The 13,347-nt window shown below is 39.0% G+C and overlaps 1 protein-coding gene across 1 annotated transcript in view; it reads left to right on the forward strand.

Annotated features, from left to right (window-relative positions):
• Positions 1–12,853, forward strand: part of TTBK2 (tau tubulin kinase 2) — a gene marked incomplete at its 5' end in the record, with an annotated part of 62,074 nt that extends 49,221 nt beyond the window's left edge. Inside the window, 2 exons of the mRNA XM_084270377.1 lie at positions 9,412–10,667; positions 11,616–12,853. Of these exons, the coding sequence (XP_084126503.1) occupies positions 9,412–10,667; positions 11,616–12,084 (1,725 nt within the window). The 3' untranslated portion in view covers positions 12,085–12,853. The remainder of the gene's footprint in view (positions 1–9,411; positions 10,668–11,615) is intronic.
• Between the last annotated feature and the right edge of the window lie 494 nt (positions 12,854–13,347).

The following is a 13,347-nucleotide window of genomic DNA, read 5'->3' on the forward strand; positions in this document are numbered from 1 at the left end:
GGAAATCATCAGGGGTCATAGCTAATGGAAAAGGTCACTAGAGAAAGGAGACTTCTCATAGTTTCATTTCAATGTGAAAAAGATGAAGGCTTAGAATCATAATGGACGTTAACCATAATTTGTGTCTTAGTCACAAAATTATTGAGATTTCTGAGCAGCATGAGCCTGTATTGACTGGTAAAGCAGTATGACATAGCAGTAATGCATAAGACCGCAACATCATCATCATTTTACCATTAATATTTAATTTGGATTAGATTTTGTGTTGCCTTTTATTTCCAATGTATTTTCCAGTATAAATATTTCTATGTGAATGACTTTTTTTTTTTAGCCCAGTGAAGCATGCCCAGGAGCATTGATATTAAAAGCAACCCATTGCCATTAGTTCCTTTCAAACTTCCATAGGATCAGCAGTGAGTGATACCAAGTCAAGTAAAGTAGCTAGCATCCTTCTGTTAGCATTTTGTCTCTAAATTCAAAAAAGCAGTGTTTTCTCCCTGCAACTCCTGGCTGCTATTTATATTCAAATAAAAAAAAAATCGTTCTGCCTTCAGTGTATAGAAACAGACACATGGTACCTCCCAAATGTTCATTATTGTGAACTTGAAGGTATGCCAAAATACCACATTCTTCACTATGACTGTCATATTGACTTAGGAAAAGGACTTAAGAGAAATGAATTTTAATTTCATTCAAAGTTAACCTTTAGTATTCTTCAGGATTAGTTTGTATCACAGATCGAAAAATGATTTTTTTATTTGGGGTTTACTTTTTTTTTAATGGCCTGTAGATCTATGATTTGAATTTTTCAATCAGAATGTATTGCAGGTATAATTAGCAAACTGCTCACAACATGCAGAGAAAGTAGGTTGGCACAGAGGGTCTCTTCTGGCTTCCTTAGTACCCAACAAATGAAAACAACTTCAGTATGAACAGAGGCTTTGGAGCAATATACGTACTTGTCATATGAAAAAGAATTTGTATTGTGCCAGGTGCTGCTACTGAATGGAGCGAGGTTTGTATGTAGCATTCTCAGCCTCCTCTTTCTTTTTACCTGGGAAGTTCATGACTGCTGCCTTCCTTTTCAAGCTGTGATTACTGTAATGTCTTAACTCTGTTGAAAATTTAACTTCCAGTATTTTGTTTGCCATGGGAACTACAAGTACACGATTCTTCACTTCACCACTGGAGGCCTCACATACTTTATGGCTTGCTGAAGAACTGAAATACTTTTGCAATTCCTTTTTTCCTACAGGGTAATAATGTTAAGTACTTAGCAAACTAGAAGTTCCAGTAGTGTCAAAGGTCATAGAATCCTAGAATGGCATGGGTTGGAAAGGACCCCAAGGATCACAGAGCTTCAACCCCCCTGCCACAGGCAGGGACACCAACCTCCAAGCCTGGAGCTACACAAGGTTGCCCAGGGCCCCACCCAACCTGGCCTTGAACACTTCCAGGGATGGGGCATCCACCACCTCTCTGGGCAGCCTGTTCCAGCCCCTCACCACATTCTCTGTAAAAAACTTCCCCCTAATATCCAAATTGAACCTTCCTTCCTTTAGCTTTAATCCATTCCCCCTTGTTCTGCCATTGTCTGATCTTTTAAAAAGTTGATTCCCTTCCTGTTTCTCTGCTCCCTTCAGGGACTGGAAGGCTGCAATGAGGTCACCCTGCAGCCTTCTCTTCTCTAGGCTGAGAAGATGAATATGCATGTTAATAACATAAGGCTTTTTGCCAGTTAAATATTAAAAATAATTTTAATATTATTCTCTATTATTCTGTGTAAGTATTTGGTACTGAACATATTTGTGTGTATTTCCTGCTGTTTGCAATTTGGCTCAGCATTCAGAACTAATGAATGGCAGAGGTCAGGGATCTGTCCTGTTGAATATTCATTGAAAAATGATATAGTTGTCCCTGAAATCAATTAAAGGGATTTTCTTTCCTGATTGATGATGAGTGGGGGTTTAGGAACTGTAACCCACTGTCCTCTAGCTTGACATCAGATAGAGGAGGTCATGACATTCCTATATTCTCTGTTCTCTAGTGTGGAGATGGTATGAGATGTAGAACTATTTTTATTTGTTCAATAAAGAGTAACTCCTCTCTTGCCATATATACGGTACGGAAGAGAATTGGGAGTATTTTGCTTCCAGTCTAGTTACTCAACTTTCAGCAGAAATAAGAGTCTGGCTGCGTTAGAACTGACAAAAACCAAAATTAATTCTTTGATTGTACTTGAATCTGAAGAGTGGGGCAAGAGTGCTACCAGCATCCTTTTCCTCTATAGCACAATAAAATTCTGCAGCAAATTCTCTTGAAACATGCTCTTTTTCTTCATGTGAATTTCAGCCAGATAATTTCCCTGAACTCTGCCTATTAGAGTACTGCATAGAATGTTGTGTGAGGTCAATGGAAAAGGCGATGTGAGTGCAGCAACTACTGACCAGGGCTGTGAAGAGATTGCTTAGGTAGACATCACGCTAAATGTGCAACTGCATCTTGAGAAACAATCAAAACTGGTGACCTCAGATCATGATCTCTCTGGTTTCTCAGCTCTCGTTCTCCAACAGGAAAGCAAATACCACTTGTAGCCACAGTAGCCATCTAGAATACTTCTAAACTGGCTGCTATACAATAAGATTCAGCTCTTAACAAAGGTGCCAGTTTTGTGTCTCATTCTGGCATATTTTAATTTTTCAGTGTGCATAATGTGACACAAGGGGGCTAAACTTAATTTAATAATTTTGTGGTTATTCACTGTTTTAATCTCTGTCTCTCAGGTTAAGCAATCAGAAATACTTTCTTTTAGGTCTTAATTTTCTCAAATTTTTACCTTATTGAAACAATTTAAATATTCTTTCGTAGTTATATTATTAGTTACAAATTTCTCTAAAATCTTCCCCCACAAAATACAATGGAAATGCAAACCATCATATTCATATCCAAAGTGAGAAATAATATGCTGATCAGAGTTGAACAATTTACCTTAATTTTTAAGTGTCTCACTGGAATTCCGGGACCCATGGAAGAATCAGGTAAGACTTCTTGACATGTTGAAGGGGTATTTAAAGAAAGAGTGCATATCCCTTTTAATTCTAGTTTTGGTTTGGATCTTTTAGGTTTATGAGCCAAGAGTTGGATGTATATGTTGTAAATGTTGTTATTTTTTATTAATTAATCTTGGCAGGATTTGCTGTTCTGCAGTAGCAAGAGATGAATGTTTACATTGTTTTCCACATTCAACAATCACTTTTAGAACCACAAATAAACGAACAAAATGCCAAGGTGCATCTCTCATACTAAAGTGTTCTTTTAACGTGGTTTTTAATTTCTCAGTGGCATTAACTTGAAGTTGTCGTGTCTGATAGGATTGCCTTGGAACTCAGCTTGTTGAAGCTCCGGTTTAGCATTGTTCCTATCCATTAAAAATGTCAGGAATGGATATATTTGTCCTTAATAATCTTTAGAATTTCAGTTTCAAGACATGGTACATTATCAAATAGACGTGTCCAGGAAGGAAAAGGTTTTTTCTTTTCCCTCTGCTCAGAGAGTGTTTGGGGGTTTTTTCTACTGCTGCCATGGTTAAAGTTTGCTGTAGCAGGATGGGTTTGGATTTCAGGGTTTGCAGAATTGTTATGCCCTGCTTTCCCCTATCCTGGTGGAAACTCTTAAGTCAGCATGAGGTTTAAGTTAGGTTTTTCCCAAGGGGCTGTTAATGTTGTTTTACAAAATTGGCTTTAACGTAGGTAGAAATTTCAAGGAGTTAGTCCAGCTCATAGCTACTGAAACTGTCCATACACAGTGGATTTCGTTTTGTTAAGAAGGGGAAATGTGCAGAAGTTATGCAATCTCACACGTAATAGGGTAACTTCTAATAATTGATATTGTTTCAATACATTGTAGCCTGAAAACTAGATTGCTGTGATCGCAGAATCACAGGGTTGGAAAAGACCTTTAAGATCATCGAGTCCAACCAATCCCATCCTAAGCTAAACCATATCCCTAAGTACCTACCCATCTGTTAAACACATCCAGGGAAGGTGACTCAACCCTCTCCCTGGGCAGCCTGTTCCAGGTCCTGACAACTCTTTCAGGGAAGAACTTTCTCCTCACATCTGATCTGACCCTGCCCTGGGGCAGCTTTGTGCCATTTCCCCTTGTCCTGTTTCCTGTCACCTGGCTGAAGAGACCATCGCCCACCTCTCTGCACCCTCCTGTCAGGTAGTTGTAGGTGGTGATAAGGTCTCCCCTCAGCCTCCTCTTCTCCAGGCTGAACACCCCCAGCTCCCTCAGCCACTCCTCATAGGATTTGCCCTCCAGCCCCTTCCCCAGCCCTTCTCCAGGACCTCAGTGTCCTTCTTATGGTGATGGGCCCAGAACTGGACCCAGCACTCAAGCTGCGGCCTCACCAATGCCGATTACAGGGGCACAATCCCCTCCCCAGACCTGCTGGCCACACTATTTTTGATACAAGCCAGGATGCCACTGGATTCCTCCTAATATCTAATTTAAACCTTCCTTCCTTTAGCTTCAATCCATCCCCTCTTGTCCTGCCATGGCCTATGGAGCTGTGCTTTACATTTATCATCAGGCCTGCTCACAGAGGCAAAGCTACACAACAGGCCAGCAAAAGTTTTATGTCTTTTGTTTTTAAAAGATAAGCTGGATTCTAATTGCATCTTTGCATCTGCAAACTTTTTGACTCTAAATCTTGTGTGTAGAGAAGAGAATATATTAAAAAACATTGTAAGAAAAGAAAGACCCTTAGGATAGATAAGACTCCTATCTCTACGTCTGCCTTCTCGAAAGAATATCTATTAAGCATGCTTCTACCAAACTGAGAGCAGCTAGTTCTTTTTGTGAATTGTAACTACTGTTGGTGTAGCACACTGTGGGCATGAGAAAAGCCAGAATGCTTTCAAACAGATCCTGACAATTCTGAGGAGACATCTTCAGAAAATTTTAATCTGGATTTCAAGTTTGACAGTGAAGTATTATGTCTACAATAATCGTGCTAAAATTAGAATTTGTAGTAAAATTACATTTGCATGGTTTCATCAGTTCTTCTGCTGTGTTTGATTCATCCATGGAAATTTCAGTGCTCACAGATTGTCTCCCTTATGAGCATATGGGCAACATGAGTCAGTCTTACAGCTGAACAGAACTGGGTTTAATTCATTACAACATACAGCCAAGTGCATTCGCTGTCTGACTGGAGGATCAGAAGTCAGGAAGACTCTTAAATCTAGCATTTTTTTAATGTGCTGATGGAGTTTTTTTCTTAGAGCATTGCTGCTTGAATATGAAAGATAACTTTGCCTTTACAAAAAAAACCAAAAATCTATTGTGAACAGTAAAGCTGAAGTGTAAGTATAGCACAGCAGTAAGCTAGAATTAGATGGTAGCTCACAGGAATTGGATAAAAGCAAAAAAAAAAAAAAGGACATATTTGATATTTGCACATGGGTATTAAGGCAGATCTTATGTATGAACTACTTGATATTTTGTGATGACCCTTTATTAGAACTGATATATTGGAGAGGAATATCCAAAATGAATCTAAACAGTAGTAGCCAGGCCTGCTGTTACACATATAAGCAGTTTTTATGTGATTGAGAGTCTCTGTGTATGTCATTTTTCCATGACAATGAAAAACATTTACTTGTATTGAACTCAGGTTTAGAACAGAGCATTTCAAGTGAATTTTTCAGAGAAGATACTGTGTTTGAAAGCCCCCAAGTACTGGGCCTTAATAACAAGGTTTGATGTCTCTTTGAGAGCTCAGGGGTTTCCTGAGGAAAGTATTAGCCTTTGTTTTTGTTGTTTCTGAAAACTGCAGGTATCGTCTCTGTAGGAACAGATATTAATGTAGAGCTTAGCTACAAAAAGATCACTCAAAAGTAAGAAAATATATACTAATAATATTTCTCTTGACTAGCTTTGACAACAATAGCTGTGAGAATATTTAAACTACATTTTATATAGTAAAAGTGGTTGCACCATTAATTAAAAAATAAATGTCACTTAGTACTTAATGTGTCCCTTGTTAAAGGTGAAACCTTCTAATCTGTAGTGTTTTATTTTGCTGCTTAACTTAAGTATACTTGAGCGGGAGAGTCCCTAAGTATACTTGAACATAACCTCCCATTGAGAACTAATTACCATCTTATTGAAGATGGTTAGATGTTTTATAAAACCTAGATTTAGAAATGCTGAACATACTGTGCTACTGGGTGTGATATGAACTTACTGACTTTATTACTGAACCTACAGTCCTCAAGAAATCAGTAGTTTCCAGAGGAAAAAGTCTTCCAGTCAGCAAGCTTCTGAAAGTAGTTCTTCATTTCTAGATCTTTTGTGACTATAGATAATAACCATGGTAAGGTAGGAATTCAGTTTCTGTAAAGAAGGAAATAATAGCATGAGATGGGAATGTGAAATAGGTGTTGCCATCTTTTTATATCTCTGAACTGCACATTAAGTTTGTTAGAAAGACTCTGGAACTCAAGAAAATAACTACAATACTGGCCATTTTTAATTAGGGTATATGACAGGAGTATTGTTTGAGTGTCATGCAGTTACAGACTGTAAGCACCACTGCTTCCCAGTTCTCCAGCGATAGAAGTAAATTTCAAGAATATTCTTCAATTGGCTTGTATGTCATAGAGAAGAAGTTATAAATTGAGTACTTGTTTTAGCCACGTTACCAAGCTTATTAGCCACCTACTACAATGGCAGTCATTCTTTAAAAGCAATTAAAGATGCTGCTTTTAGACCTTAGGTCTGCATGTGAAAAGAGATCCATTTTCTTATGTTTCTGCTATTTTTTTCTTCCTGGTGAAAAATAGTTTTCCTTAGCCTAACAGCTAACCTTACTTATAAAACTAAGAAAATCCTTTTTGCCAAATTTTATTCCAAATTTCTCAAAAATATCATTCCACATTTTTAGGTTAAGGTCCCAAAACTTCATTAAGTCAATTAGAGAGGTTCAGAGTATGTGTTATACTAAAGAAATAATTCATTTAACAATAAACAATTGTCCTCTTATAAATTCAGCTTTATGCCATTGATTTATGTTTCATGTTTTGTTCTAGTGAACTGTTTATAATGTCAGTTGAATGTTTGTGTTTCATGGAGGTAAATGTGCATTCATAATGATGGAAACTTTGCCACACAGAACTATGAAGAATATGCAAAAAAAAAAAAAAAAAAAAACAAACCACAGAAGCCATCAAGAATTTCAGTGAAGCTGTTAAACTTTCATGGGAGATTTGAGTATATCTCCTCTGTTGTCAGATCCCATTTCTTATTTTTGGAGCATGGTTCTGTATTTGTAAAGTTTCCATACACAGCATAAATAGTTACAGGTCCTGACAGATGAGATTGGTTTCTATCACCCAGTAGTACCAATGTACTTACTACCTTTTGCAAAAGCCCATTAAGCTCAGCAGCACATATAATTTCTGCAACAAGGTCAAGTGATATCTGTCTTGTAACATAGAAGAAACACTGGAAATAGGCTACTAGTTGTTGTCTCTTTGACAAAGTCCATCAAGAAAGTCTTTATATCCAGACCTAGGCTCCAGTCTTCTACTTTCTGTTGAGTATTAGAAACTCAAACTGTGTCAGATTTGTGAGGCCAAAGAGTACAAGGGAAAAAGGACCCAAGTCTCTGTGCATGTAGAGAAAGATTATTTTTTACTGTTTATACCTCAATCCAATGTCTATAAACCATAATCTAGGACTCCTTTTCACATGAAAGTCTGTTCCTCCCTTAGCCATAGAGGTAAAACTCTCTTTTGTGTGTGGTCTCTCACACCCTTTTGACCTCGTGACTCTCACATTTCTATCTGTATGGTGGCCTGACTTCAAAGATGAGGCTGAGAAGCAACTCCATTCTGGTTTTGTCCGTTGTCTTGGTTTTGCCCCAGCTGAGAGCAATCGTTTGTTCTTTAAAAGGGAGTTGGGGCAGGAAGTTGGGATGAGGGGAGAGGGAAGGAAAAGGGAAAAACCCCACAAACCCAAGGAACCAAAACCCCGTGGGTTTGGATAAGGATAGTTTACTAGAATAGCAGAAAGATGGATATAACAATGATAACAGGACTGTATAGCAAAATATATGAAACTGGTGATTCACAGTACAGTTTCTCACTGAACTACACAACTCAGGCTGTAGAGCCCAGAGCTGTCCCAAAAATGGACCATCTGCAAAACTGCACCTTCTGGAGCCACCTGCTTCCCCTCCCACCAGCCCCCCTTTATACTGAGCATGATGTAATTGGCATGGAATACCCTCTTTGGCCAGTTCAGGTCACGTGTCCTGGCTGTGTCCCCTCCCTTCTCATCAGCAGGGAAATATGAACAACTGAAAAGTTCTTAACTACTTGGCAACAGCTAGAAACATCAAGATGCTATCAGCACTGCTCTCATCCTAACTCTAAAACACAGCATTCCATCTACTGCTAGGAAGAAATTAACTCCGTCCTAGTCAAAACCAGGACATTCATATTGATGGGAACTGGGGAAAGTGGGCTTGTGTCCCTCAGGCGGGGAGAGATGTGAATGCAGGTTTCCTGCTTTCTGGACATGTGCTCTAACAATTGAGCTATGCACTAGAGGCAGCACTCCTCATAACCAGCTGTTTTTCAAAGGGAGCATGGCTCAATGCTCTGTATAGGTTTTAGGAGTACTTTAAGCATAGCTATTGGATTAGACCCGTTAGGGGATATAGATGTGTGAATATTTAGTTTGTGAATCTCCTAATAACCTTAGGCAAGGAGATGTCCTAACTAGGCTACTTAGTTAAAACTGGGCATAAGCTTGTATAGGGAAGGCAATAACTAAAATTTGGGTACTCCAGGAAGTTTTTCTGGACAAAACCATAGCTATTGTGGGGATGGGTGTATTTAATGAGGTTTGGGTTTTTTTTTTTTAATTAATAGATTTGGTAAAAAAGTATCTACTTTCTTCCTAAATTGCACTTTAAGTCCATTCCTGAGTTTGGATCTCACTGCATTGTCTTCTGTACTTGTGTAAGAATATTGTTGTGCACTTGTTAAAAATTTTACATTTATATACCACTTATTCTATGAGTATTCAAACTAATGTGAACTAAATAAAAAGCCAGCCTATTAGGCTGCATCTCATTTCCAGGAGGGTAACAGCAACATTTTCCACTGAGATTGTTTGTTTTTACCTATTACACATTTCTGTCTTGGAATAATGGGCTGGTTTTGGTTTTTTTTTCTAATTATCTAGATGTAAATTATGAAGTTAGGTATTATTGACCATTGTAATTTATATACAATGTATCCTGAAGACATGGGATCAAAAATGCTATTTAAAGACTATTATCTGTATAATGTAGTTGAGTTTCTCACCTTTTACTTCTCTAATTTTCCAATGCAGATAACAATACCCAGACCTTCAGTGGCATCCACACAGTCTGCTTCGGAGAGCTTTCATTATGGCCACCAGCTAGAGAAAAGAGAGCAGGATGCTCAGTCTCTAGAGCACACTGTGGAACTTTCTTCTCCAAAGGAAAGTATGCCAGGTTTAGTTGTGACAGAAGATGCGCTTCCAGTTAGTATTGTCAGCAGACCAGATTTGGTACTTAACATCAGCCAAGAGGTGCTTGACAGGGAAGGAATTGTCGAAGAATGTGGCCAAAAGGACCTACCTGAACAACATAGTGGGATACAGGGTGAGAAAGAACTTGAAAATGCTCCTGTAGAGGAGGCAGAGGAAGAAAGGCTTCCAGTGGTTTCTGAGGACGCCGTTGAAATGCGAAGCAAAGAACGGAATTCTTTGCCAGGAGACTCAAAATCTGCAGAGGAAGATCCTCTAACAAATGCTGAAGCTGCTGAAGAATCAAAGCCAAGGCCTGTCTCTTTGGTGCCAAATCAAGATGAGGTTCTGAAGTCAGTAGCACCTAAACCATCAGAGTTTTCTCCCTCAAGACTTACCAAACCACATGTTAACAGACAGGCTAGCAAAGTAGCACCAGTTCAGGAAAATGGTTTTCGTTTGACTAAGGAAGAAGTCCATATCCAAGACTTGAAATGCCACCAAGTGGCCCTTACTACTTTTTTGCACCAGGAGGACAAAAAAGAGAAAAATGCTCCCAGAAATGGAGAGTTACTCCACTGCATTTCAGAAAATGAGAATTCTCATCGATCTAAGAAAGACTTAGTTAAATCTCCTTTTGTATTCAGGCAGAGCCGAATCCCAGTTTTAGCACAAGAGATAGACTCAACGTCACAGTCCTCTTCTCCTGTTTCAGCAAAGGAAAAGCTTCTTCTAAAAAAGGCCCATCAGACAGACTTGGTCAGACTACTTATGGAAAAGAGACAGCTCAAATCTTTCCTTGGTGACCTCTCAAGTGCCTCTGATAAGTCACTGGAGGAAAAAATGGCTGCTGCTCCAGTCCCATTTTCTGAGGATGATGTCTTATCCTCCTTTTCTAGATTGACACTGGACTCTCATTTCAGCAAGCTAACGGAAGATAACTCTTTATCTCCAAGCAGCCCTCAGTCCAGAAAAAGCAAGATTCCAAGGCCAGTGTCCTGGGCAACCACCGATCAAGTCACCAATTCAAGTTCAGCTCAGTTCTTTCCTCGGCCACCACCAGGAAAACCACTTTCTAGACCTGGGTTAGAAGCTAGGTAATGCAAAGAAAATAGAAACAGGTTTTCAGGTTGAAAATGGATTCGAGCTAGATTGCAGTTAGAATGCAGCATGTAGTTCTGTAGAAGATTTTTTTCAAAATGCTGGGCTTCAGTTCTCTGAGAAACCTCACATTGTTTGGCAATGAATGAGGAGAGGTGGTTACACAAGAATGAGTCTGTTTCACCATTAAACCTCAGAAATCAATAGATGTGTATTCAATATTTAGAAACCTGTCAATCTATAACTAGATCTTTACAATATTTAAAGTGGCATCACTTTTCTGGAACTGTTGATTATTCATAAACCCAGAGAAATCACTAGGATCTGTCATACCCAGCCCTTTTGAAAATTAAACCAGTTTTACTGTAGATATTTTAACTAATTCACTTTTAGAGATTCCAGCCACCAGTACTGAGTTGGTTAGCTACGCTCACATCCTAGCTAAGTGAAAAGAACTCTTTAAAGGAAGATAGAGTGAATTCTAGAAGCATCCCTTGGCCAATTCTATATATAGACAACCACAATCAGTGTTTATGATACCAAGATAAGGAGAATTTTGATATGCTCTGAAAGAGGATGTGGTGTGCCTCTTCAGCCCTTAAAATTGTGTATAGGAGTGTATTGATGGCGTGTGGGTACAGAGGAGTTAAGCACTGTTCTTCAAGGCGCTTCCTCCAGCACTGTTTCAGTTATCCCGTAAACACTCCGGCTGTTGATGTGAGTGAGTTTATGCAAACGTAGTTACTGTATTGATTTGAACAACACATAAGCAAAGCCTAGATCCAAGCACTTTTACCTTATGGGAAAGTTCAGCTCCAGATGTCTGGATGTCTTGCATGTTCTGCAACGTAAGCTCGTTCCTCGTTTCTAGAAATACTGTGTTGCTATATGAACTTCAGTAAATAGATGGGAACAGAAATAATCTTTCTTCATTTCTTCTTAAGGTTACGCAGATACAGAGTCCTGGGGAGTAGCAGCTCGGACTCAGATCTTATCTCTCGTCTGGCTCAAATCCTACAGAACGGATCTCAAAGACCAAGGAGTTCTACCCAGTGTAAGAGTCCAGGATCTCCACATAGTCCAAAAACACCACCCAAAAGCCCGGTCATTCCCCGACGCAGTCCCAGTGCCTCCCCTAGGAGCTCTTCTTTACCCCGTACTACCAGTTCTTCTCCATCCCGGGCTGGGAGACCCCATCATGATCAGAGGAGTTCATCCCCACATCTTGGGAGGAGTAAATCGCCTCCTAGCCATTCAGGCTCCTCATCTTCTAGGAGATCCTGCCAACAGGAGCACTGCTGCAACAAACCAAGCAAGAATGGTCTGAAAGGATCTGGCAGTTCCTTCCACCATTCCCCAAACAGTAAGACTCCCACAGGAAAGAGCAAATCAACCACTAAACTTAGCAGATAGGAACTGAGCCTTGACAGGTATAAAGCCTCCTCCTAAATCTGATGCATGTTGTGTCTGTGTACTGTGTATTTAAAAAAATAATCAAAAAAAGTATATTAAAAAAAAAAAGGTGTTGAAGCTGCGCTTTTTAAAGAAAGTAAGCATCATAAACTATTCATGAGAAACCATACCCTGTAAATAGGTGGCCAGGCATTGATTGCCTAAGAGCAGGCAGCAAGCAGATCCATGAGAGGGAAGTAGAGGCCAGGAGAATAACTAGGTAGTCCAAGAGGTGCAATGTTTTTAGAGTAAAAAAAAAAAAAAGATCTCTAAGGTGAGTGTTTAAAAATGGTATTTATTTCTGGGTTTAGTTTACCTAGCTAGGAGATTTGGCCTAATTATTTTAAGGCTTTACATACTTAAAGAGTATGTAAGAAAACCTGAAATGGTTATTCCCAAAATTTTGTCACCACTTGGGAGATGTGTTGTTCAAGCATGTCTCTGCAGTTTTAAAAAAGCACACAGTTTAGAAGATGATGGTATTTCTACCTTCTAAGTCTCTTCCATTTTCAGCTGCGCACATCTCCAGGTCACTCTGTGCTCATCTTGTCCCCTGTCTACCACGATACAGAATTTTTACTGAATGAAGTATCATGTACCTTGCCCCATCTAGACACTAATGATATTGTAAAAAATTAATATGAACATTTTCCAAGATGTTTTTGTAGCTGTATTCTTTAGAAAGTTGTTCGGTACTAATTAGGATCCAACAATTTAGCTCTCAATTCTGTATCCTGTGCGTATTTAGGAGTCAGAGTGGCATTCTTTATCCAGTAGAATTAAAAAAGCATTCCTGTCTAGGAAATGAGAGAAAGGAGATGTCTGCACTTTGCTAAATGTTGTAGATCTACAATAAATTGCAATGTAAGTTAGAAAACAGAAGTACCTTTTTTCATTAACTCAACTGCAAAAATAACTCTTGGACAGCTTTTGTTTTTCCATTAGTTATAGATTACTTAAACCACAGACTTTACCATGCAGACATGATTACCAACCAAGATTTGGGTTTTTTTGGTCGTTTGTTTTATAAAAACAGGAAAGATGAAACAAGAGATGAGGAGATTGTCTGCTCTGAGAGCTTGGTAGGGTATAGGTGACAGAAATACACTTAACAGCCTTGCAAAATCTGGGTAGGAATATTAATCATCAAAGCAAAATATAAGCAATCTGAGATATTTTCTATGTTGGATGCTTGTCTTTCTTTTGCCCAAATGTGGAGGTTGT

The sequence above is a fragment of the Gallinula chloropus genome (genome assembly GCF_964237585.1).
Source record: "Gallinula chloropus genome assembly, chromosome: 14".
NCBI classification, from domain to species: Eukaryota; Metazoa; Chordata; class Aves; order Gruiformes; family Rallidae; genus Gallinula; species Gallinula chloropus.